This window comes from Cyprinus carpio, chromosome B21, assembly GCF_018340385.1.
Source record: "Cyprinus carpio isolate SPL01 chromosome B21, ASM1834038v1, whole genome shotgun sequence".
NCBI classification, from domain to species: Eukaryota; Metazoa; Chordata; class Actinopteri; order Cypriniformes; family Cyprinidae; genus Cyprinus; species Cyprinus carpio.
Window position 1 is genome coordinate 16,942,300 of NC_056617.1, and position 26,519 is coordinate 16,968,818.

At 35.3% G+C, this 26,519-nt stretch overlaps 3 protein-coding genes across 3 annotated transcripts in view; all 3 read right to left on the bottom strand.

Annotated features, from left to right (window-relative positions):
• Nucleotides 1-2,597: 2,597 nt before the first annotated feature.
• Nucleotides 2,598-7,745, bottom strand: zgc:162239 (uncharacterized protein LOC558037 homolog). Its single transcript, XM_042747640.1, has 13 exons — nucleotides 7,545-7,745; nucleotides 7,088-7,117; nucleotides 6,890-6,897; nucleotides 6,560-6,787; nucleotides 6,290-6,374; nucleotides 5,642-5,728; nucleotides 5,413-5,536; nucleotides 4,682-4,816; nucleotides 4,451-4,568; nucleotides 4,198-4,299; nucleotides 3,582-3,678; nucleotides 3,122-3,261; nucleotides 2,598-3,018 (listed from the first exon to the last, which is right to left on the bottom strand). The coding sequence occupies exons 1-13, from the start codon at nucleotides 7,555-7,557 to the stop codon at nucleotides 3,007-3,009; spliced, it is 1,179 nt and encodes a 392-aa protein (XP_042603574.1). The 5' UTR covers nucleotides 7,558-7,745; the 3' UTR covers nucleotides 2,598-3,006.
• Nucleotides 7,746-7,816: 71 nt separating this feature from the next.
• On the bottom strand, nucleotides 7,817-15,515 carry limk1b (LIM domain kinase 1b). Its single transcript, XM_042747639.1, has 15 exons — nucleotides 15,228-15,515; nucleotides 13,673-13,811; nucleotides 12,529-12,638; nucleotides 12,269-12,436; nucleotides 12,040-12,145; nucleotides 11,766-11,950; nucleotides 10,654-10,843; nucleotides 10,474-10,560; nucleotides 10,264-10,395; nucleotides 10,090-10,143; nucleotides 9,871-9,936; nucleotides 9,627-9,786; nucleotides 9,486-9,541; nucleotides 9,238-9,395; nucleotides 7,817-9,142 (listed from the first exon to the last, which is right to left on the bottom strand). The coding sequence occupies exons 1-15, from the start codon at nucleotides 15,275-15,277 to the stop codon at nucleotides 8,959-8,961; spliced, it is 1,845 nt and encodes a 614-aa protein (XP_042603573.1). The 5' UTR covers nucleotides 15,278-15,515; the 3' UTR covers nucleotides 7,817-8,958.
• Nucleotides 15,516-17,910: 2,395 nt separating this feature from the next.
• LOC109045382 (glycine-rich cell wall structural protein 1-like) overlaps nucleotides 17,911-26,519 on the bottom strand; it is a 13,968-nt gene continuing 5,359 nt past the window's right edge. Inside the window, exons 2-23 of the mRNA XM_042748369.1 lie at nucleotides 26,281-26,493; nucleotides 25,212-25,301; nucleotides 25,071-25,127; nucleotides 24,891-24,977; nucleotides 24,578-24,601; nucleotides 24,366-24,392; nucleotides 24,153-24,281; nucleotides 23,972-23,992; nucleotides 23,847-23,873; nucleotides 22,921-22,971; nucleotides 22,745-22,812; nucleotides 22,320-22,707; nucleotides 22,111-22,218; nucleotides 21,823-21,870; nucleotides 21,543-21,704; nucleotides 21,191-21,235; nucleotides 20,929-21,066; nucleotides 20,698-20,760; nucleotides 19,637-19,735; nucleotides 18,819-18,875; nucleotides 18,614-18,670; nucleotides 17,911-17,990 (exon numbers count right to left, since the gene is read on the bottom strand). Coding sequence (XP_042604303.1) covers nucleotides 17,911-17,990; nucleotides 18,614-18,670; nucleotides 18,819-18,875; nucleotides 19,637-19,735; nucleotides 20,698-20,760; nucleotides 20,929-21,066; nucleotides 21,191-21,235; nucleotides 21,543-21,704; nucleotides 21,823-21,870; nucleotides 22,111-22,218; nucleotides 22,320-22,707; nucleotides 22,745-22,812; nucleotides 22,921-22,971; nucleotides 23,847-23,873; nucleotides 23,972-23,992; nucleotides 24,153-24,281; nucleotides 24,366-24,392; nucleotides 24,578-24,601; nucleotides 24,891-24,977; nucleotides 25,071-25,127; nucleotides 25,212-25,301; nucleotides 26,281-26,493 — 2,039 coding nt within the window. The remainder of the gene's footprint in view (nucleotides 17,991-18,613; nucleotides 18,671-18,818; nucleotides 18,876-19,636; nucleotides 19,736-20,697; nucleotides 20,761-20,928; nucleotides 21,067-21,190; nucleotides 21,236-21,542; nucleotides 21,705-21,822; nucleotides 21,871-22,110; nucleotides 22,219-22,319; nucleotides 22,708-22,744; nucleotides 22,813-22,920; nucleotides 22,972-23,846; nucleotides 23,874-23,971; nucleotides 23,993-24,152; nucleotides 24,282-24,365; nucleotides 24,393-24,577; nucleotides 24,602-24,890; nucleotides 24,978-25,070; nucleotides 25,128-25,211; nucleotides 25,302-26,280; nucleotides 26,494-26,519) is intronic.

A 26,519-nucleotide genomic window follows, 5' to 3' on the forward strand; every position in this document is an offset into this window, starting at 1 on the left:
CTGACAGATAGAACTAGGAACAGAGAGCTGGGTCAGTTTGGTCTGGAGGACTGTTGGGATGATGGTGTTGAAAGCCGAACTGAAGTCCACAAACAGGATCCTCACATAAGTCCCTGTTTTGTCCAGATGTTGCAGGATGAAGTGCAATCCCATGTTGATTGCATCATCCACAGACCTGTTTGCTCGGTAAGCAAACTGCAGGGGGTCCAGTAAGGGTCCAGTGATGTCCTTCAGATAAGCCAGAACCAGTTTTTCAAACGACTTCATGACGACAGATGTTAGAGCCACAGGTCTGTAGTCGTTAAGTCCTGTAATCTTGGGTTTCTTTGGAATGGGGATGATGGTGGAGCGTTTGAAGCAGGAAGGCACTTCACACAACTCCAGAGATCTGTTGAAGATCTGTGAAAAGATGGGGGCCAGCTGGTCAGCACAGGTTTTCAAACAGGCTGGTGTAACGCCATCTGGGCCTGGTGCTTTTCTTCTTTTGTTCTTCCTGAAGACCTGGCGCACATCATCTTCACAGATTTGAAGAGCAGGAGGTGTGGAGAGGGGGATTGCAGGATGTGTTAACGGTTGTGTAGAGAGATGGTCAGAATGGGTGTTGGGGGTTTCAAATCTACAATAAAACTCATTCAGGTCGTTAACAAGTCGTTGATTAGCCTCAGTGCAGGAGGATGGTGTCTTGTAATTAGTGATAAATTTGGTCAATGGCATCACTTTTGTACATGGCGGATAACTGAATTTAAATTCTAATAGACCTTAGTTGGGATTGTGCCGTATTTAGTGTTTGACAGGCATGAGATTGAAGCTGTGAGGAATAGAAGGCTGTTTAATGGATTGTGCAGTACAGTTTAACAATACCAATTATTCAGTCGACAAAACATCTTTCTGAAAAGAAAAAAAAAACTTCAGTTGACAAAAACTCCAGTAAAATAGTTTTTAAAGTTGTGAAAGTCCGTGATTTTGTAATTAATATGGTTATACTGGAGCAAACACCTATCACTAGAGGAACCAATCACCAGTCACTCTCAAGCTGATGATGGCTGGAGTGACAGTTTCTAGCAAGATTTAGGTGGTGATATGTCTGAATGAAGTGCTGTTGTCCTCTATACTCTCAACAGTGCACATTTAATTTCGACTCCCTCCAAACTTTAGTCCATGTTGCACCTGACTGTAGTGTTGACGTCCCCTGAGGTACAGTCTGTGCCATGTCCAACTGTAGTGTTGACATCCCTTCAGCTTTATTCTGTGCCTCGTATGACTGTGATGATGGTTCAGGGATGGCAGTTCAATGGTTTCATGCTTTAAAATGACTATTTCCACTTTGTTTAAGGGTAGTTAATAAATAATAATAATAATAAAAAAAACTTATTTAACATTATGCAAAATTTCATTTAAATTTATATTTACGAAGGAAAGTTCACTTAAATGGTTCTGTATGACATGGATTTTTAAAGGCATTTGTAGTATCTCAAGTCTTTTTAAAAAGGTTTTAAAGGAAGTGCTGTCACCGACTGACAATTAATGTCTTATTTATTTTTTAACATCAATTTGTGCAGTTATGAAATCAGCATTCAACTTGTGTGAAGGAGGCTTTGGAACTGTTTATGCAGCGACTCATTTAGAAGATGGCCTTCAAGTATCAGTTTGTATTATAATGTTTATAAAGCTAGTTTTTGTCTATTTCTCTAATCATTTTGTTCTATAATAATTATTATACTTTTCACACTCTTTCCTTTGCTAGCACCCTTAGTGTATCATATATTAACTATTTAGAGTACTTCATCAGCATTGTAAGTAGGTTGTGCGCTCCCTATTTCTCCTCTCAGTCACTGTTTTCATTTCAAACATCTTGTATCAACATTTTCAATAGACAACTGCCATTTTTAACAGTTTGTCCAGAACTGGTTTAAATCCTTTTTTTCAGCTTCATGACTGACAGGGATCCTGACCGCTACATTACAACAGCAGCCGTGACATGTGAGGAGTTAAATTGGTTTGTCCTTCGGCAAATAGTGACCACAACAATCGCATTTCAAATGTGCAGCCAATGTGTATTGTTGCACCGCAATATTTAACAATAAATTTGGCAATTCAAATCTGATTCCAAACATCTCATATTAACATTAATCATAGACTATAATTTTTATTTTATTTTTTTCAATAGACAAACTGGTTTAAATCCTCCATCTAGCCATCATAACTGTCTTCTAGGGTGGTTTTTCCAAACCCCTTCCACTGGAGGTCACTCTGCAAATTATTGCAAATCAAGGCAATTCAAAGATGGCTTGTCATAAGGTGAGATCTTGATTTCAAGTTGATTTTTCTAAAATAAAATGTATATTATCATTCGTTCATAAATATGAAGTTTTTGAGGAGTCATTATATGACATTTTAAAACAAGAACTAACCTTATCTTAACCTTAACTTTACATTAAGCACATCATATTTTATTTTAAGAAACACCCAAAGGCATGTCTGGGTTCTGCTCACCTGTCAATATATTACTACTGGATAAATTTGACAGTTTTTTCTCTATTTTGCCAAAGAAAATTTGCAGAGCACAAAGCAGAGACACAAAGCAGAACAGTTGTGTCTCTCAGAAAGACAGAAAGTGTTATTTCATCTTTTCAGAGACAATACATTCACAGTATTTCACAGTAAAGATATTTCAAAGTAAAAATTTGAGTACCCTATTTTAAATTTAAGCAGTAGAAAGAGGCTAATTGTATTTTAGTTACATAGTTTCTATTTTTATTTATTTATTTTTGTCTTACCCCAAATAAATTTATGGCTCTAAATGATAAAACATTTTCTTAGACCCCTCAAAGCAATTATAATAATTCAAACATTCGATAGGGTCGTGGCTCTGTCTTTAAGTTAACTTTTTAAAATTGTACTTGTTAATTTTTTTCTTTTTCTTCAGTAGGCCCATTCATTGCCTCTTCCATTCTGAGGTTTCAGTGAGACACATATTGTCCTCATCTGTCATCTCGCTGAAAATCCTTACACATTCTCCTATTGGTAACAAAACAAAAACAACAACAAAAAAATTATTGTTATTAACAAGGTCATCAAATTTTCTCAGTGCTAAAGGATAAATAAGTTGCCATTTTTGTACCAAGAATGGGTTCCTGCACAGGCAATTTATACGATAGTTCTCATACAACACATAGTGGGTTGTGTGTATCAGGTCCTGCATGTGTGTGCGGATCAACATGTTCCTCAGATGCACAAAATCACTGTGAGATGGATTCTCAACTGTTAGAGAGAGAGAAAAAAGTGATGTTTAAAGAGCTCTTTACATACAGTATACACATACAAATATGTATACAAATGACATCTGTGCTATATTCAATTAACTGCATTAGAAAGAGCAATGTTAGAGCAACTTCTCATTTCGTGTTTGACAAAAGAAAGTCATACAGATTGGAAGCAACATGATGACGACAGACACAATGACAATTATTATTTCTGAGTCACCTATTCCTGTTAAAATTAGTTAAGCTCTTTATATTTTAACATCTTAAATGTTATACCTTAAGTATAAATGTAACATCTCATGGTGTAAGTAAACATACCTTCTACAGTGCCCCATGGATAGACACGGGCTCGAACTCTCCTGCCATTTTTCTCTACTACTGTATTACTCCCAATAACAGCAAAGGGTATACTTCTCTATGAAAGGACATGGAAACATTGTAGAGTTGTCACAAAAGTTTAATTTTAAATATTAACAAATAGTCAACAAGATAAATCCTTATAAAAAAATAAAATAAGCTAAAAATTAAATTTCTGTATTTTGTTGGCAGTCGGCACACAAGTGCTCTTGACTCTTTAGCTCTGCCCACAGTGCACCTCCAGGAGCTCGGCTGTTTTCAGAGACTACTAAAGCTATATCTTTCTTTTATAAATATGATAAAACTTAAGACTCTTTGGAGATATGAAGGATGCAGTAATACTCTATAGGTATAGGCGAAACAATGTGTGTCCCCTTTACTATATATTCAATTTACTAAATTTCATCATTACAAACGTGTAATTACAAATATATTTAAATACATGACATACAAGTTTCAATAAAATGGCATTATTGCATAAAAATCAGTACAGAAGCAAAGAAAGTTAAGTTAAGAAGCAGTTAAGAAGCAAAACAAAATCTGTGACTCTTTTCTAAAAGAAACCTGTAGTCCTGACCTTTAACTCTAGAGTCTGCTGCTTAAACAGATCTTCATTATAAGGGTCACAGTCTGAGACCTGGAAGATCCTGATTTTGAATTTGTCAATTTCACTCAAAATCTATGGAGACAAATGCAGTTTGTTTAGATAGTTCATCTGGTGGTTTTTGTTGACAGTCCCATGTTCTCAAAAATCTCTACATGATACACTTTAGAAACATCTATCACTGTATGTGAGCTTACTCAGACTTTCAGCACACGCGCCGTCTCACCTTTGCCTTCATATTGCGTGTTTCTTTTGGAGTGAGGCTGTCTGCTTTAGCCAGCACAGGCACAATGTTGACCTTCTGATCCAGGGCTTTCATAAAGTTCACATCAATTGGTTTGAGACTGAGACAGCACAAAGGAAATTTGTTAATAGAACATGGTCTCAATTTTCATGGTTACTAAAATCCTGGGATAGAGATAGACACAAAAACACCTGTGCTGAGAAGAGGTCTTACCCATGGCCATGAGGCGAAATGAAGTACAGACAGCAGTGCACTCTGTTGTCTGTTATGTTTTTACGGTTCAGCCCGATCTCATTTCTGCGGTACTTCTCCATCTCCTGATCTACATAATGAACTGCGGCCTTCCAGCTGCATGAAAAACCATGTGTAAATACCTTTTGCATTTTTAATATTTCCTATTAACAAGCGGTCACCCAAGTTATGTGATTAAATTTGATCATTCTAAAACAGCTTTTTAAATAAGTGCTGGGTAGTAATTATTTCCATGTAATCTGAATTATGTACTCAGATTACAAACTGGCAGTAAAATATTCATAATTTATAGATTATCTCTAATTCTTCTTTTTTCTCTTTTAATTTTCGTTACAAATCTGTAATCAGTAATGGACTACAATTTGTAGTAACTGCTTCCTCATTTAGTTTGTACATATATTTTTATTAACATTAACAATAATGGTACTTTTAGAGCAATAAACAAATTTTAGTGTGTTACTGTTTTATTTTAAATGGAGTGGTTGCCTGTCTGGGAGCACATAATGAGCTGTATTTCCCAAAAATATAACAAAACCATCTTTTATTTGACAGTTTTACAGGGAAATAAATTGATAATAAAACTATTTGATGTCGCATTATATATCTTGACCACTGTGTCAGTATAAGTTCAAGACCACTGTCATATGAATGAGTGGAACATAAACAAAAAAATGACACAAAACTTAAAGTACCTTTCATGATTATTAAGGGCATCTCCAAAACCGGGGGTGTCGATAACAGTGAGCCTTAGATTTACTCCCTCTTCAACAATGTCTAAAGTGCTTTTCGTTATTGATACTGTCCGAGCTATCTTCTCTGTGAAAGAGATATTAATACATTTCACAATCTAATCTTCTCTGCAGTTCAGTATACTACTTTTATAAGTAGTATACAAATGTTGTTCAATAATGTTAGGTTTACCTGAAACACCAGGCATGCATCTGTCCATATAGAGGTTTGTGTGGAAAAGGCTGTTGACCAGAGTGGATTTGCCTAAGCCAGACTCACCTAACATACAAATGATATATTTTAAGATTATATACAATCCAGGAAAAAAATATATTTTAAAATACATAAAAGCAAAAAACTGTTGTTTTAAATTGTAATATTATTTCACAGTGTTACTGTTTTATTTATGTATTTTTTATTTTTAAAATAACTGCAGCCTTGATGGGCATAAAGGCCCATTCACACCAAGAAAGATAACTATAAAGATAACGATATTAGCGTCCACACCAGCGAACGATATCTTCTTTTTATTCTAAAGTCACGCTCGTCTGGCGCTTTAAATTCTCAAGATCATTACAGCAGGATGGATTCTGATTGGCTGTTAATTTTTTATTGTTCATCAGCTGGAAAAAAAATCTTTTGAAAGTGATTCCAACAATATCGTTTTTCTTTGTCTTTATCGTTATAGTTGTGGTGTGGGCTGTTCTTTAATACTGAAAACGATTTTTAGAACTATATCTTTATCATTATCTTTATAGTTATCATCCGTGGTGTGAACGGGCCTTAAGAGACTTCTTCTAAAAAATGGTTGTGTGTGTGTTTATGTTATATGTTTCTTACCAACAACCATCAGATTGAACACAAATCCCTTCTTCACTGCTTTCTGTTGGACTTGGTTTGGCAATGTCACAATGCCAACATATTTCTAGGAGGGACAGTGAAAAATAATCTGGTTTGTGTACAGTATATCACATCATACATCTTTTTAAAGTGTAATAATATCACTGTTTTACTGTATTTTTGATCAAATAAATGCAGCCTTTGTTAATAATGAGAGACTTCATCACACTTTGGCCACTGAAGGTCCATGTGGGCAGCATGTGACACTACCTCTAAAAAGCCTTGAGGGTCAAAGCTGCCCCCTGGACTCTTGGGTCTAAGAGGTGATTTTTCATCAGCAGGATGAGTCTTATCTTCAGCCAAAGAAGAGGATGAGCCGAATATGTGAGACGAATGGATACTTTCATCTTTGTCCTCTGCTTCAGTGGAGTCACAAAGAGAAGTGTCAGGATCCCTGAGGAGACTCTCCGTTCCAGAGTCATTTAGAGCTATGGAAAACTAGCAAAAGAAGCATAATGTGATGACTGGCAGCTCGTGTAATCTGAATTTGTACTTTTTTCTAAACCTTTTAGAAAACTATGTATGAAATATAAAACCTACCTCCCCTACTATGGCAGATATTCATTAAAATATGATGTGGCATGGGAAATAGACAAAAAAAGATTAACAATTAATTTTCTTGACAACACCAACTGTATATAGCACACATATTTGATATTTCTCTATAACAAGAGCAATTTACTGATAAGAATAATAAAAGAAAATGTTCACAAACATAAAAATGTACAGATGTGTTACCTTGAAAGTCAATGTCCTCAATCTGTAAACCTATAGTGGATGTTAGATATTGTAAATATTTAATAGATGCTGTTAAGACTTTAGACTTCTTTTGGTGAGAGAGCCTAGTGATGGATGTTTAAATAGTATTTTCCTTAAATGTTCGCTTAATACATTAATTTGACTTAATAACCAACAGACAGTGTATAGGCCTAAGTTGCATCAGAGAACGAATTCAGGCTAATATAAAAATTAATATTCATATATGACTTAATTTCTGGTCCTTCTGGGAACCGTAAGGTGGTTTAAATACTATAGTAATTACTCTTATTATTAGTTAAGTTTCAACCCGATATCCAAATGTTTATTCTTTTAGATATCCAGATATGTCGTGTTGTCGTCGCTTCGAGCAATGAAAATGTCCGTTAAGTGAAAGCGTTTACATAAAGTAAGTTCATTGATATTAATAAATACTCACTTTGCTTATCCATTATTATCCTCAACTGTTGAGAAATGCTAGTTTTGCCTATAAACAAATCGATGACCTCTCGTCAACCAGCACATTAATCGTTGCAATTACGATTGAAAAAAACAACAACAAGAGTTTATCAACTGTAAAATATCCAACGGAAAGTGTTAAATGTGTAAAACAAAACAAAAGGTAAATCTACGAAAACAGTATTATGTTCTACTTGTTATAGAGGATCTGTTTCGGTGACTGAACTAAACCGTTAAACCGGCTCAAATGAATTCAAATGAAAACATGACATTTATTCGTTCCGTCAGATGGAGCTTTCACCTGAGTTTCACAGTAGGCTATCTGACACGTGTAACACTAAATTAGGCATACATGAATGTACAATAATAGCCTAATATTAACAATAATCAAAAAGTCTACAATCGTACATGGGCTAAACAAAACAAACCGCTAGAAATATACATTTTATAAAATCTTAGCTTACATTTATAATACTATTATCTTGAACAATCTATTAGCACCTTTTTGTCTAAGACAAGTACAAATAGTAAAAAATGATTGCAGCAGAAAAAAAAAAAATTAAAAATTAAAAACCTAAAAATTACAGTGACCCCAAAATGTATTTGGACACTTAAAAATGTAGCCTAGATAATGTCTTTGCATTACAAGGCAAAACATGAATATTAAAAAGTAAGAAAAAAAAGTAAAAGTCACTGCAAAAATGGCTCAGAAAAGTACTGAACTACATTCATACATTTTTAAGCGGGGTCACTGTAATAATCTGAGGATTTGATGACCTTGGGTCAGTTGGATAACCTTAGCCTCTGTGTTAAGATTGTGTCTTAAGAAGTAGTCTGACCAACTAGCAAAGTGTAATGAGTCTTATTTCTGTCAGGACCGTACAGTTTGGATTGGAGGTATGGCTCCGTTCTAGCAGTCTAGCATGGATAAGAGCAGCGAGAGCAGCAATAACCCCCCAGGGTAAATAGAACATAAACAACAAGAATGTATTGCAGATATCATAAAGGTTCAAAATTGAATGTAACATTTAAGAAACTAGTCTGATTCAGTGAGCATCAGAAGGCTGAATCCTGACTGACAAGAGGAGGAGTCTGGGATGGAGGTGGGTAATTAACTATTAAGCAACGCAAAAGCTGGTGATAATACTGAAGGACTTTATATATAAGTGCTGTGATAGGTGTCACATCCCTATAGGTAGACATGGATCAGCTGAGAGTCAGCTGATGCGAGCTTGACTAACGTGGCCTGCCAGAACTGATCCTACGCTTGATTTTTCTGATTCAAAATAAAAAAAATCTAGGTTTTAATGTAGCAGACTTTTAAAAAAATTTACTAGTCAGGCTAACTTGTAAGACTAGTCTTTTATGCAACTGCCCACAGATCACATGAAGTCTCAGCTTCTGCCTAAGGCTGAATTCTCCATCTGTTTCGAAGGAATCCCATAAGTTTGTTTTGACTGGCTGTGGTTCTCCCAAAACGCTTGTCGGTTTTTTTCTAGTTCTGACATCAGAGGAAGTCCAATCTCCATGTGCATCATTAGGTTCTCCAGCCACTCCTCTAATTTAGCAAAACTGGGACTATAGAAAGAAATAGGGAGAAAAGGCCACGTTTCAGCATATGAGATTGTGTTTATGGTGAGGTTATGTAGATGACAAATGTAAATGACAATCACCGTTTTTCAGCCTCCAAGGCACAACAAAGAACCGCAATGGGAAAGAAAACCGCAGGGCAATCTTTGGACCAGCAGCGCTCCAAAAATTCATTCACATTCAGTCCAAAATCCTGTGTGCGAGGGAGGTAATCCGGATCGGCATATACTCTTCCGATAATCTGCCATGAGGATGGAATATACATATACTGTATGTTCAATTATATTTAGATCAAAATTTGGATTTAAGGTAGAGAAATATGTAAGCTCACCTCACAAACGACAATCCCAAATGAGAAAATGTCAACATGTTCATCGTAGATTTTTCCTGCAGGTGAGAAATAAAAAAATCACAAAACTGAAAAATGGTCAAGTCTTTGATTGTTAATTAATTGTGAATTCATATGGCTCACCTTGCATCATTTCTGGTGCCATCCAATAGGGGTTGCCCACCACCGTATACCGTTTTTTACGACCAAGCTTGTTCAGTTTGGACACTTGTGCAGGAGAGGAGCTCTTTTCTTCCTTTACAAGCCGGGCCAAACCAAAGTCAGCAACTACCACTGTTTGGTTCTGAGAGGAAAACCAGTACTGTCACACAATTCAGTTCAGTTGGAGACATGCTCTATGTTTAGAAGTATTGAGATGTATTCTGACCTCTTGGACAAAGCAGTTGTGCGAGTTCAGATCCCGATGAATGACATTCATTGAATGGAGATAAGCCTGGGTTGGACATAGAAAATACATGTATTTGGATGCTAACTATAGCTTCAGATTCGTATTCTTTGTCAAAACATGTCTTTGTATTAGGGATTCAGCAAGGGTGTGGAGATCTGATGTAAAGATTGCATTGTTGGATTGCTCTTCGTTACGTACCATTCCAGTGGCAATGTCCTTGGCATAGCTCACTCTGAGTTTCCAAGGGAGATCCTTGTCATAAATTATGACAAAAAATAAGTTTATTAACTCAGAACCATAAAAAGAATTCTTTTTGACAAGAATCTATGGACTTCGTGTGATTAAATTATATACAGTAAGGAAAGAACAAACCATTTTCTGAATGGTGTCCCTCAGCGTTCCTCCTTGCACATACTCAGAGATCAGGTTCAGTCGTTTGTCTTTGTAGAGAATGCCGATAAACTTTAAGACATTAGGATGTTCTAGGCATCTCATTACTTTGACCTGAAGCCAAAAATGTTTCGATTAGCAAACAATCCATTTGCTCCTTAGCGGTCAGAGAAGGAAAAAACTACATCAAACCTCTTTCAGGAATGTCTTCTGACTCTCTTCATCGAATTGAAGAAGTTCCTTAATCACCATGACCTCACCTGTTTCCGAATGCGTCACCTGACAACCCAAAGGAAGCAGTTAATTCCTTCATTCCATCAGTCTGTGATCTCAAGTGGTATTCTATGTGATCATTCAGACATATTGCTTTACCTTTATGGCTTGTCCAAAACAACCTTTTCCCAAAACTTCCCCGTATATTAGGTCAGAGGGTCGGAAGATACATTGTGTTTTGAAATTGTGGTCAAAACGCAGAGACTCTGATCGATTAATGTCTCTTCTATGGGAAAGAAGTGCAGCGTGCCGTTGCGAGCACGGAGCTTTATCGATACTGCAGCTGCGCCTACAGAAGCAGACAAATAGAAATTAATAATGATAGTATGAGCATTACAGAAATATGACCTTTTTAAATATGTGTTGCTTTTTTATTATCTTACTAAACCAGTAAGTAAAACTAATCCAGTTTTATCTTCACAGGGAAACTGTTTATGTATAACATTTGACACCTATAAGAAACCGCTATGCAGGTTCTTAAAAATGACTTTCTGATTTTTTATCAAATAACATTTTATACATTTTCTTATTTTTAGTCCTAACCTCTAAAATCATCTTACAGTACATGAAAAGATTTCATGACTTGTTTCCAAAGAACATTTTTGAATTAATACATGTGACTCTGGACCACAAAACCAGTCTTAAGTTGCACAGGTATATTTGTAGGAACAGCCAACAATAAATTTTATGGGTCAAAATTATAAATTTTTCTTTTATGCCAAAAATCATTAGGAAAGTAAGTAAAGATCATGTTACATGAAGATATTTTGTAATTTTCCTACCATACATATATCAAAACTTTATTTTTGATTAGTAATATGCATTGCTAAGCACATCATTCAGTCAACTTTAAATCGATTTTCTCAATATTTTGATTTTTTTTCACTCTCAGATTCCAGATTTTCAAATAGTTGTATCTCAGCCAAATATATCCTAACAAACCATACATCAATGGAAAGCTTATTTATCAGCTTTCAGGTGCAGTATAGATCTCAGTTTTAAAAGACATATGTTCATGGTCTATTGACAAAATGTCTTTTTTATTCTTGTTTTAAGTATACATCTTTAAAAAATATTTTTTAAAAATTGCCTCTCAAAAAAATAAATGTTGCTTAGATGTTTAGATACTTTTTACCTAAAACAAGAAAACATTATTTTGTTTACAGTGTAGTATTACATGCAATAAAGTATAACAGTGCCATAATGCTTACAGAATATTTCTGGATCTAGGGCTTATTCCACTGTTGCAGGGAAGGGGAAAGAAACCTAGTTTTCCAGGCTGGTCCAGTTCTTCTCCCAGTAGGCCAGACAAGTCTTCTTGTTTTGTGAGCTCTTTAGGATCATGTTCAGTTGTGATTTGTAACCAGTGCTCTGTATCATGAATCAACTGATCTATCTGTAAAAAAGCCAAAATATAAAGGGTAATAGGTGAAATTAGATGTGTCGTCCAAATTATTGTTATCTTATCTGAGGTAAAGGACTGACCTCATTGAGTGGAATGTTCTGGACAGAAATTCCATTGATCTCAAGAATCCTGTCTCCAACGTGGATCAAAGGCTTAACTTCAGGGCTCAGGTTGTGCATGTCCAGTCTGAATTTTTTATATCAGTATTAATTGAATGCTGTCATTAATTTAACAATTTATTTAATACAATCATGTTTAATGGCCCTATATTTTTGCTCAGGTGTAACCGTGTCTAAATTGACAACTTACTGAGATACAGTGATCAAAGGGCCTGCGTCCTTCTTCTCCACTGTCAAGGATAAAGCTCGCCTGCTTTCTGCAGAAGGAGGAAATGACATCGATGTCACTGTATGAGAAATCTGTGAACATTCTGGTGCTGAGTGTTGCATTGACACCTTCTGGTGTCCACACTGTCCGCTATGAGAGAAGAAGAGATCTCATTAACTGAGGAATTTTCCCATCAAAATGCTTAGCAATTAGCAACTAATGAATGTTTTGACAAAACCAACCAGTATAAATTGGCATAATCCACTAGAGTGAAAGAATCACCATCTCCAATAACCATGCCACAGCTTTCACAGAGAAAACACTCGGGATGGAATTTATGCTTCCCAGCCACCTGCAGAGATGGAAGGAAGAGGCAAAGTTATTAGTTTCTAGTACAGTTTATGCTGAATTCAGCTGAAACAGTAAGGGAGGAGTTGAGAAGTGGTAAAGGGTGGATGACATCATTCTACAGAAGTGAAGCAGCACAAAGGAAGGAAGCAAGATTGTGAGGGGGAGGGGTCGCCTGCCCTCAGGTCACAGCAGGAAATGGTGACAAAACACAAAAACCTCCAAGTTAACCTTTTCAAGATCGAATTACTGTAACCGTTTAGTGAGTGAATTGCTGTTTGATTGTGCAGTCTACTAAATGCATGTATTCATGAATCCACTACTGTAGGTTCTCGCCCAGTGTTTTAGTCAGTATCTTTAAAAATAATAAAAAAAAGAAATGCCACAAGTTGTTGTAGTAAATGCTCTGTTGCTTAACACATTCTTCACAAACGTCTTGTTAGTGTACATGCTTAGCGGCACTCAAAGATGGCCATGCTGCTTTCTATGCATTATTTACAACAGCTGATAATTGCTGCAATGGGCGATTTTAAAATTCTATACAATTTTAACTAAAGAATTAAAAATATAAAACTAAAATCAGTAATTTTAAATGCTAAAAGTCAATTTAAGCATCACAACAAAAAGTCATATTCTTTTTGAGATTTGCTGAAGATTACATTTATAACAAAAGTAAACAGAAATGTAAAAATAGAAGAAATGAACATGCACATATAAATATCCAATATTGGCCAATGCAGATAAAAATTATAATGAAGGTTACACTTTAAAAAGTTTACGTAAATGCACATTATTGGAACATGTTTTTCTGGAAACTTCTATAACAGTCTTTCACCTTCAAAATTTCATGTGAAATTCAATGTGTTACTGTTTTTTATTTTAAATTAGATGTAAAATTTGTTAAAATTTAATCCTAAACCATTTTATTTTTCAATCTATGTCGTTCCAAAATACTGAGCATCAAGTTTGTTTTACTAAGCTAATGTTTCCCCTTCATTTTTAATGTTATGACCTGATTTGTCAATGTTGTGTTCTTACCATAATGAGACCGGTGGTGATAGACTCTGAGCAGCCGTGGCATTGCTCTGCAAATCGTGACCAGTAATCTTTCTTACAGAAGAATTGTCCATCTCTTTCATAGTACCACTGAGAAAGAACCGAATTACATACACAACACCTAACAAAGAGAGAGAGAGAGAGAGAGATAGGAAAACTTATGTTTATGTACTTATTTATTGCACATTTCAACTTAAAGGGGTGTTACATAAAAGTTTTGTGCTAAATTTGGTCACATCACTATCAGATCAGATTATTAACTACTTTTAGAGCAAGATTCAGCTGGAGTGAATATAAAATGCTAGAGCCAGGGGCGTTTTCTTTCTTGCTGTATCTGAGCAGGATGCTTGTCATGTGTTCCACAGCTGGCGGTTATCTGCTCTTTTCCTTTCATTCACGGAAACGCATGCACATTATAAACACAAACACACTCATGTACACACACGTAAGCACACAAACCTGTAGTTTTAAACACTAGCAAACAAAGAGCAGAAAAGCAGAATAACAAGAAAGTGTTGTTTAATTCTATGGTTGACGGGTGTAAAGTACAGTATTGTACTTCATTACTATAATTAAGTATTATTTTGGAGAATCTGAGCTTTAATTGAGTGTTATTGAAACTTGCTCTTTTACTCAGATTACCTTTCCTAAAACAATACGTTTTACCCATTACAACAACATTTTCAGGACTTCATTAATCTTTTCTCATATTAAAAAATAACTAAATGGATGGATAACATATTTAAATGAATAAATTAATTTCAACTAACAAAGCAATCCACCTGCACAAATTTTATTTTCTGAATGAAATCAATTTCAGTGTAAAATCTATCAAAGCATAATTTGAGCATAATGTCAAAGTCTCTTCAACAGTCTATTTTACAAGTATACAATACTTTTAAATTTATTATCTCAAGTTCAGCTGAATGTGAAGCTCTTTTGCTTTACTTTAAGTGTTTTGTCTAGATACTTGAGAATTTAATATTAATACATTAAGATAAGTACAATTTCAGTATACTTTATACGCCTCTAGGCCAGATTAAATACGCTTTTGCACATTTCATTCACTAGTCTGATAATAACACTCAGACTCAGTACAAACTGATATATCATTATGTCCTGCATCACTTTGGTAAACAAGATTCTCAGTAGAGAAGTGGGAGTGGTCAGAACAAACAAAGTCTGAATTCTCTTTCTGTGTTTACACAAACACAAACACAATTCTGCTAAATGTTGACAATGCCAAAGGGGTCTCATCCCAGCTCACAAGACCACACATGTCTACACTTCGAGAGAATATAGTAACAAAGTATAAGTTCGAAATTAACAAAGTTTCAGAATTACTTTATATCACGACTATCTGAAAGTAGACTGTTGACGAAGAGGTTCCTGTTTTTGATTTACAAGAAATGTACGGACAACTGAAAACCACCACTGTGAGCCCTTTTCCAAGAAATGAAGGAAAAGATAGAAACAAGAGATTGAAACTTAAGAGAAAACGTAAACTATTAAACAAAACGAGTCCAATATGACTTACCTTGCCTTCCCTCCTCTCCGGCAATACAGGTCCTGACAAGACTTGAGCATAGCAGCAGTAGTAAAGCTCTGCAGGTTTTACTGTCCCCCACTCATTTCAGGGGTGGAGTGAAGTGGGAGGACAGGACAAAACTGTTACAAACACGCTGTTTTTCTTTCATATCACCATATACTGGCTGCTTCCTGCCAAGTGTCTGAAGAGAGGGGGCAAATCCCTCCCACTCCTCCTAACTCTAGCCCACCTTCATCTGTAGCAGAAATAATGTGTACTGTCAGAGGTTGTAGAGTCAACCGACCAGTGTTAGCTGCTGATAGCCCTCATGAACTACATGACGGGGCAGAGACGTGTATTAAATCCCACTCATTCATGAAGGGAGGGTTTGGGTAAGTGCATTCATGCAAGAGAAATTATGAAAGGATCTTGCTTTGGAACTGCTTATCACGTATTTGTTTGTGGGTTACTTACATCCAGACTTTAAACTTTGAAGTAGAGTGGAACTGGAGATGTAATTTCGATTTTATATTTTGAAGAAGGTTTGCTATCAGAATTATATCTAGTGTGGAGGCTATATGCTGAAAAAAGTAAAACAATTATAAAAGCCAAAAACAAGCAATGAAACATTAAAAATGTAAATGGTACAAAATGTAATACATTTTAAATTATGGTTTTGACCATGGTATGGTTTGGTCATTAATCAGTTGTTAAAATTACAATACAACATCATGTGACAACTTGCCCCGACCTGACATTTATGTAATATATATATTAAAATATATAATATATTTAATTTATATATTTATATTTAATTATATAATTTATATATTTATTATAAATTATTTTGTAATTTAATATATATATATATATTAAAAAAAGTTCAAAATTTCAGTTAAAATCTGCCTTCATTACATGGTAAATATATAATATATAAATAAAATACAATATTAGAATATTAGATCTTTATATTAGATGATATACTTAAAAAAAGTTAGGCCTAAATTTATGATTTATGTATTTAAATTGTTATAAATTAATCATGAATTGATTATATATTACAATTTCTGTCAAATTGGATTATACAGTTTAAACATAAACTAATAAACTCTGTCAAATCTGTCAATATCTGACAGTCATGCATATATGAAATAACTATGATTTCTGCACTCAAAGCAAACAAACATGTTCTAATTTAGTTTATTAACTATTTGCATCTGTTTTATTTGATCTAAATAATCTTATTTTAAAAATTTCAAAATGTATCTAAATTTCTTAGAATCAGCATAAATCTGTTCATTGTGAAAACAAATACACATATTCAGTTAAAAAGTATGAATGTGGTTAAAATATGATTAAAAAAATTGTGCATCACAGTAAGTTTATTAGTTTATGTTAAAACTGTGTTCCAAATGGATGGAAATTTTATATGGAACTCAAATATCTTAAATTTAGGCCTAAATACTTTGGTTTTAAAATAGTAATTTTGTTTTTTAAACCAATAAAAACAAATGACATTTTATTATATAAACTTATAAAATAATATATTTTATTACATATATATATAATTGTTTTATTATTTTAAAACAATCCCCCCCCCCCGCCCCACCCCCCAAAAAAAACAAACAAACAAAAAAAGCATGATTTAGTTTTTACTATTTATTATCAGAAATGTATGATAGATAAAAGGCCCAAGTAAAATCAAAGGTCATACAAAAATGTGTTGGAGTTTCACAAGTAACAAGTGCATAAACGTGAAGAACAAAGGTAAACAACGCGAGAAGATTCACTAGATGAATTGCCTTTGTCATACTTACATGTCACATTTGAATAGTTGCACTTATACAAACACAGATACAACATTCACAACACACAATGCTTAAAAAAAAAAAAAAACAAGAGTTAGGTTAAATGCATAGATACCCTTAAAAACCCAACATTTTAATTTAATAAGAGTTACGTTAAAACAAACAAACAAAAACAAGTTTTTACTAGGGTCAGGATACTAGAAAAGAAACCGCTTCAAGTTCCTGAGGTATCGTTGAAGACAGCTTATAATCCTCAGTACTTAGATGCTGTCTACTGCAGTTACGACAAGCACTTTGTTCTTATAAGACTAAAATTGTTAAGCCTAGATCCCGTTCCTTCATGTGACTACGCTTTGAATGACAAAAATAGGGGTTCATGAACTCAAATGCATACAGCTAGAAAGAAAACATGCTCCCTTTACTTTATGATAGGTGGCCAGAACATGAAGCCTGATGACGCTGCTTCCCCCACGGTCACAGTCCGTCCTGAAATAGCAGCGACACATCCCTAGATTGCATGTGTTTAAATACACAGCTAAGTGTAAGTGAGCAACTGCAGCAAAACCATAAGAGATGCACAGCTGGAACTGCAGAATTTTAAGATGGAACATTAAATGGTAAAATGGTTGAAAAAAAAAAATCAAGCAATCATGTTAAACTTGTAAGAAAATCTATAGTGACATAAGTAAGTAAAGGGAGTTTAGGCAGTGCAAAGAGTGCCTTGTGAGGTTCACATCACATCTAATCATACGGCTGAAAAATTCTTTAGTGTAAGTCCAAATCTCTCACATATTACATGAGGCACTTTTAAACTGTAAAAAAGTGCATTTGAGATCAGGCAGTAGCACCACTTGTTTATGAGGTCACTTTCATCCGCTGGTTTCTCACTTCCTCCTTCTTCCGCAGTATTTGCCTTGGCATCCTGCGCCCCCTACAGGAGAAGACACCGTCACTACCACCACTACTTAAATAGCAACGTGTCATGTTTATACAAACTACAAACAGTGTTATTTTAGAATCATTCAGAAACTATTGTACTTGTATTTTTCTATCAATATTTTGAATTAGTTTTATTTCTATACTTTCTGTTTTCATTTTATCTTTAGCTCTATTTGCCATTGTTTTTGTTTCTTTGTTTTTAAATGAAAGAAATGTTGCTTTGGCAGACTTTATATATATATTATATATTATATTTTCATATTTCAGTTAAAGTTCATTTTATTTAAATTAACAAAATGGTCTTTGGATTAAGTTCGCTACAATAACCACAATACACATATAATAAACTACTGTGGTATTTTGGCATTTTAGCTTTAGAGTCAATATAAAACTTGTGTGAGACCCATTTTACATTTACATGGAATAACATGCTCTGAAGAGCCATTAATAAGACCAGGAATGTGTATTGTGAAAGAAAGTGGTGTCCATTTCATTTTGATTTTAAAGTTGATTCTTTGTGTTCTGTGGTTTGATTTCTTTTGGTTTATTAAAACATGAACTTGTTCAACTAAAAGTCATTATTTCAGGTTTCTGTTGTATGGTCAATAGAAAAAACAGAGAGAAGTACATTTATGTCTGCTTACGTACCTCTGTAGCCTCCAGCACCTAGAAAGCCTTGAAGAGCTGCATATTTGGCTGCTTTTGCTATAAAGAATCACACAAGACAAGAGCAATAAATACTTGTTATTGGCTGTGGATAATGTACAGGTCTAGACCAAACTCTAATTTTATCATGTGCTGCATTTGAAATATTTGCTAACAAAGAGTGTGCAGAAATAGCAGAACGTCTTACATTGCTGAGGTGTAAGTGGAGCACTTCCAGGTCCCCCTGCACCAGTGCCACCATAACCTACAATACAATATAATATAATCACAACTCTTCATTAATCACTCTGAACCAATAACATTGATCATTGTAACACACTGGTACAATAAAATATCAGTCAATGTTTATTTACACACCACCAAAATGTTCCTCTAGTAATGTTTTCATCTAGAGTCTTTTGTAACGCTAATTTGGATGTCTTTGTCGGCTGTGATTTTTCTCATGATTTGGTTGGATTTTCTGTGAGAAATCCAAAGTATTAAAGTAAACTGTCTTCCATTGCATAGTGTCTCTTGTGTTAGCTTTCTTTCAAATGATCAAATAAAGTGATCATCTCTCATCAAAAGAGACTCATATAATCATATGATTTGCTTATACGATGTCTATATGTACTTTTTAACGCATGTAGGTTTTGACTTTCGATGGATGGATGAAAAGAATAAGATCCAATGTAACTCTGTATCCTGATCTCTGCTCTTTTATAAATTCAACTGAGATAAAAATAGGTGTGGATGAGTCCATTTCCCCAACAGGCACAAGAAGAATTGAGGAAGGATGTAATAGCTCACCTGGCTGATAGCCTTGACCACCCAGTGCACCCGTGCCAAAGCCCAGGACATTGAAACAAAGGCAAGTAAATATAATCTGTCCAAAGTTTACATCCAGTATTCTCATTTAGTTGGTGTGACAAATGAGAGGAATTTGACAAAAACCATGCACTAAGTTTAGTGAACTTGCCTTATTATAAATAATCTTAAATGGGAATGCAACAAATATAACTTTACCAGTTCCTACTGGGCTCCCAGCACCTCCTCCTAGACCTAGTCCTCCACCTGCTCCTCCAAAACCTCCCACACCTCCAGCTGCACCTAAACCTCCATACCCTACAATAAAAACAATATGTTAACATTATAATCATATGATGGCAAAGATGTCAGTAATGATTCAATTTAATGTCACAGCAATATCTGATTGAGCTATTAACTGAGGTGAGCAATTCTGTACAAATGTAATACTTTATTTTTAAAAACAATACTTATTATGGAAAAACTCACTTTAAAAAAATATAGTACAGTGCAAACTGAATGTAATATTTTCATGCATATTTAAATGCATTTAATTTACTATTAAATTAAAATGTATTATATTTTAAATATATATTTAATGCAACTTTAGAGTACTTTTTTGACCCATTTAAGTAGGACTTAAGTACATCTTTATATATAATATCACTGTATTGTGGAAAGTACTGAAAAGTATTCATGGTAAACTACACTAAACTTGAATGTCATTTCTATTAAAAATTCTTTGTCACATATTTAAATGTATTTCTAATTACACATTTGCAATGATGAAGGTGCAATTTAAGCACAGGTAAAATATATTAACTTGTAAATTAATGCAATATAACACTCCAGTTAAAATTAATAACAAAGTATCAGTTAACATCTCAAAAATAATTGTACTTCTTTGAGATTATTAAAATATTATTTAAAAAATAATAAAAAAAAACATGATTTAAAATGTAATTTAAACTACATTATTACAAAGTGCATTTTTTAAAAGTGTGTTAAGAAATGATGACAAGAAAGCATACTATCTTTAAGTATACATAAGTGGTCATTTACTTCATTAATATCATACAGTATCTCCAAGAACAGTTTTTTAATTTACTGTTCTTTTAAGATGTGAAGAACACTGCAAGTGTGTATTCAATACAATTAACAATTCTCTGTACCATCATTAAAGCCAGACTAGTAATTTAACATTACATGTAGGCTCCTAAACTAATGTAATGATAGTATTAGTAAGTCATAATTATATTGATATTTTAAAACACAAGAACCTGATTTCCCAGGTTTCACAACTCCAGCTCCCAGGCCACCACCTGGATATCTGGCACCTAAACCTAAAACAAACAAAAAACCTTTAATATAATTTATTTATGGCACAGATGTGTAGTTAATGTAATTTAATATGCACATGGATATTTTAGTATTTCATGCATTGTGGCAACTGCAATAGATCTTGTCGTTTATATACTAATTATCTTATTTCAATTTTACATCATCTATACCTCCACCCAAGCCTCCAACTCCTCCAGGACCTCCACCAACACCTCCTGGTCCCACTCCTAGACCACCACCAAGACCTCCAGGACCTCCACCAACTCCTCCTCTTCCAGCCCCACCCAGTGTTCCAGTTCCTCCATAGCCTGATAACGCAATGAAAAAAAAAAAAAAAAAAAAAAAAAAAAATTTGTGATTATAAATTTTGTCTAACCTACAAAGGATAGGTTATTGTAGTATTACAATGCTGATTTTATGGGTTTTACATACTTTTAGGTGGTTTTACTGCACCAGGACCATAACCATAACCAAGCCCTTTAAAAAAAAATGAAATATTAAAATGTAAAAAGGTGTCAGCAGTCCAGATTTCAGAAGTAAAAACATAATTTCTGTTGTTCCTTTTTTTGTAGTTCTTTGGTCACACTATCAAAAACTGAAACTTCAATTCAGAATTTTGGTGATTTTTGCAAATTCTCTTTGGTATTGTTAACAAGAAATATACACATCAGCTACTTGGGTGTCCCACATTACCCAATGTTCCAGGTTACCCTAATTAAGCCTTTTTAAAATTGTGGGAGGAATATGAGATGTATAACATCCAAATAACACTTTAGAAACTTACCACCAATTCCAGGCCCTCCGAGTCCACCAGCACTGCCTGGGCCACCACCATAGCCACCGGGGACACCACCGTAACCACCTGGACCACCTCCAAAGCCACCGGGTCCTGTTCCATATCCACCTGGGCCTCCAAACCCACCAAGTGTGCCTGCTGCCCCATAAACTTTCATCAAAGTGATAAATTAGTTATTTAACAGTCTTTCCAGTTCAGTGTGTAAAATACAACCAAACTACATTTTCATCATAAGAATTTTGGATTAGCTAAAAATGTTTTCTGGTACCTTTTCCTTGTTTGCTGCCCACTGCAGCCCCACTGGGGAACCTGAGGCCTGCAAAAAATGAAACATACAATTCTCAGCAAAACAACAACTGTTATAACTGGTACATAAAATATCAGGAATGTGGTGTTTTAATTTAATCTGAAAAATATTTACCAGTCCCTGGTTGGATCCCTCCAGCTCCTAAACCTCCAGCTCCTCCATAACCCAATAGATTTACAAACCCATAAGCTAAGGTACAAGCTAATTACATTCTTATGTAAATGTTTGGTACACTTTATTCATCTCCACCTCCTGGTAGTAAACCACCACCTCCAGGCAGAAGTCCAGCTCCTCCTGTTCCAGCTGGACCTGTTCCACCTACACCACCAACTCCAAGAGCTCCAGTACCGCTGTAAACTAGAAGAAACACATTGATTGTGTTATATTCCTTGTTTTGCAAACACAGAAAAACACAGCTAATAGACACTTTACAGATCAAGATTTTCATGGTAAATCACCTTTAGGGGGTTTAACTCCTCCTCCAATTCCACCTGGAACTCCACCGACTCCACCTGGAACTCCACCGACTCCCCCTGGAACTCCACCGACTCCACCTGGAACTCCACCGACTCCACCTGGAACTCCACCGACTCCACCTGGAACTCCACCGACTCCACCTGGAACTCCACCGACTCCACCTGGAACTCCACCGACTCCACCTGGACTCCACCACGCCACCTGGAACTCCACCGACTCCACCTGGAACTCCACCGACTCCACCTGGAACTCCACCGACTCCCCCTGGAACTCCACCAACTCCCCCTGGAACTCCACCGACTCCACCTGGAACTCCACCGACTCCACCTGGAACTCCACCGACTCCACCTGGAACTCCACCGACTCCACCTGGAACTCCACCAACCCCACCTGAACCACCGCCTACACTTCCAGGTCCTCCTTCAATAACGCCTGGGGTATCTCCACGTCCAGCAATGGCTCCACCTCCAATGCCTACAGTAAGAAAAATAAAATAAATCTTTTTGCAAATGAAAAAGCACCTGCTTTGCTTTGCCCAAATATTTTGAGACAGTGAGAGTACAGTGAAGTGGCATGAAGTACCTGGGGGCTTTAGTGGTTTGGCTCCTGGAAGTGTTCCACTATCGCCAACTCCTACGGAAGAACAACTGTATTTTAAGTGATTTAGTCATACTGGGACATACAAGCATTAAAGCCTCTTCACAAGCAATATTAACCACAAAAGCTTATTTTCATATAAACTAAAAATCAATCAAAACCACCATTCTAAAAACCTAAAACAGGAACATTTCAAGGGAACCAATAAAAATGCTCATTCTTTGTATCCGTAACTGACTAACCTCGAGTCTCTGGAAAAAAAGTTGTCTTTGTGTACAGATTATATTGTGAATTTTCACTGCAAAATATATTTGCATTAAAAAAACTATTCACAAGCTCAATAAATTTCAAAATAATTAATTTTATTTAAGCTACTAAGACTACACCCAGCTGAAAAAAAGTGCACTTCCATAATGTACTTAAAGTGCTCTATTTTCACGCACTAATTTTGTACTTAATATACTAAAAATTATTATTTAGTACTTAAGATAAACTTAAGATCATCTAAGATCATCTAATTTTTTTTAAATACAGAGATAGTATGTTAAAAGTGCATTTTAGTTGATATTCATGGTGTCCCAAAACAGCACAGTGGAGTACACTTAGATGATCTTAAGTTTATCTTAAGAAGTACTAAATAATTATTTTTAGTACATTAAGTACAAAATTAGTGCGTGAAAATAGAGCACTAGTAAACTATGGAAGTGCACTTTTTTTTCACCTGGGCATGTAAGAGACTCCTCCACTAGAGGGAGCCGTAACATTAGCAAGTTTTGAACATGATGTAGGTGGATTATTTCGTGTAAATCGGCTGAAGCGCCTACTAAAATAAGAAACAGGGAACATAATCTTGGAATCAGTTATTTTATGTGAGGTCAGTATTTATTTCAGGTTACTAAGACAGATCTTACTCTCGGGTCGTGGCACTCCCGTTCCACCTAAAAAGGGAGAAGGTCAATAAGGTAAAAAGGAATTGTTAGACTTTAGAAATGACTGTTCATTTACAGTATAGTACAAATAAAAGCTTAATACAAACCTGGTACAGTTCCAGAGACACCTAAAACATGAAAAAGGTCATTCATTTAGTAATTTTGTGTTCAAATCCCATTTTCAACACTTCATAAGCAATTACAAGATGCAATGTATGCTTTTTATTCTATGTAAATTAAATGTGAGCTACAAAAAGAAAACACATTGATGAAAAATAGATGACAAACTGCAAAGGATGATGTCTACAAGTTCACTGAAAAGGAAGGGTCTACCTGGTTTTTCTCCAGCTAAAATGGGTATTCCTGTCCCAGCAACCCCATCAAGTCCATCAGTATCAATAGACCCACCAGTAACACCTGAAAAAGAGTACATGCTGCTCAGTATCTTTCCTTTTAAAAAGCTGGAAATCCAACTTTAAATACCACCTCCAATAGACCCACCTGATCCCTCTATTGGTCCGCCAGATTCTGAAATAATCACAAAATAAAACTGGTGGCTAAAAGGTGAAAATGCCTGTTCATTTTTTCTTACATTGTCAAAAGGACAATTGTTTTATTTTAGTTGATGGGATCAGATGGGATGTAAAAAAAAAAAAAAAAAAAAAGGAAAAAAAGAGGAAAAAAGGAATGAAAAAAAAAAAAACTTTTCTTACCAGTCTTGGGAGCTTTTGTTCCACCTGTGTGTTCAACAGAATGTTAAAATTACAACTCAGGAACAAACAAATTAACAGCTTAATAACAAAATAGAGAATAAATGTTTATAATAGAGTAAAAGAAAAAAAGGTAATAACCTTGACCATCTCCAGCACCACGGGTTGCACCATCAGGACTGCCAATCACTAACATGGAACAGGTAAGACTGATAGTTATTATGGTCTACTATAATATACTATATTATACTATAATATACTATTATTGATGTCACATATGTGTATCTTAATGTACATTACAAATGAATTGCATTACCTCCATCAACTCCAGGTTTAAGTCCTGCTCCACGATCTGTGCCTGTAGCAGCTGTACTTCCTGGAATTGCTGTTCCTCCTATGATGCCTGGTACCCCGGATTTAAATTGAAAATTGGAATAGCAATATTTTACTGGAGATATGGATGGTTAGATTATATAACCATAGATTGCCAACTCACCATATTTGTCTGGTTTGGTTCCTGAAACTGGTGTGCCTCCAGCCCCACCTACACCACCTGTGATGTAACGCTGAGCATGTAAACAAATTCACATTTGTATCTATTAACTGTTATTTAGTCCTCTTTTAGCAGTTTCATCACCAGTTCCGATTCCGGTTCCTGTGGCCCCAGTTCCACCAGTTGCTGGTACCGACCCACCCAACCCACTTCCGACCCCACCAGCTGGTTGTCCTAATTGGAATGCATGGGGTCAGATCTTAGTCTCTATACATGTGATATTTTAATTATAAAAGTTAAGTACCAGAAGTTGTTTACCATATTTAGGTGGTTTTTGTGCTCCTCCATACCCTTTAGAATGAAATGAACAAAACAGCAGGTTCACCCACCAATGCTTAGATGACATACTTCAATTTTAGTAATTAGTATTTCACATCTAATGAAAGTTTTTAAAACTTTACCTCCATATCCAACACCGGTCCCAAGCCCTCCAGGCAGAACTAAAAAAACAAGTATGTATGTATTTAATTATTTGTTTGAATTGTATGAAAAAAAAAATACTTAAAACATTTCTCAGATTGCTTTATGTTCCACTGAAGAAAGAATGTCATGTAGTTTTAAAACAAGTAAATATAAGTAAGTACAATTTTGGATGGAGTGTCCCTTTAACAAAAAAACAACAACAAAAAAAAACGGTTGCATGTCAAATTGCTTCACATACCGCCAGTACCTCCTACCAATCCTGTTCCAGCTCCTGGTACACCTCCTGCTCCCAAGACACCTCCAGATCCAGGTAAACCTTAAGATATGCATGGGTTTAGACTCTGTTAATGTTGTATAATTTCAAGGCAAGCATTTTATTTTTACCCTTAACAAATATTAGTAATGTGCATTAAACACAAATATGTGTTTGAAAAAATACATAAATTAATATTAAATTATGTTTTATCATTATATTAAAAAAGTATTTGGTAACATTTTTGACAATTTGAATGTACTGTATATTAATCAATGATCAAGAGCCACATATAATATACATGTAAGTGTATGTAGTGTGTTTCAACTTGCCATATTTAGCTGCTTTTGATCCAGGTCCATATCCTATAAGACATCACATGTAATTAATTGAAAGATAAGTTGATTAGGTATAGTTTTAATAATACAGATTTTCTAATTGCTGTGTATATGACTTACTCTGACTGGTTTAAATTACCTCCAGCACCTGTTCCATACCCAGGCCCAAGCCCTCCTCTGCTTCCTGCTCCGACAGCACTACCAGGAAGTCCTGCTCCAGCAAATCCAGACCCTACAGTCCCTGGACCATAACCACCAACTGGCCATGCCCCCGTGCCAAATCCTCCTGCTGGACCAGTTCCTACCTGACCCTGCAGACCAAGTCCTGGAGCTCCTCCACTACCACCAGCACCTACACAAGGATTAAAATAATTTAGA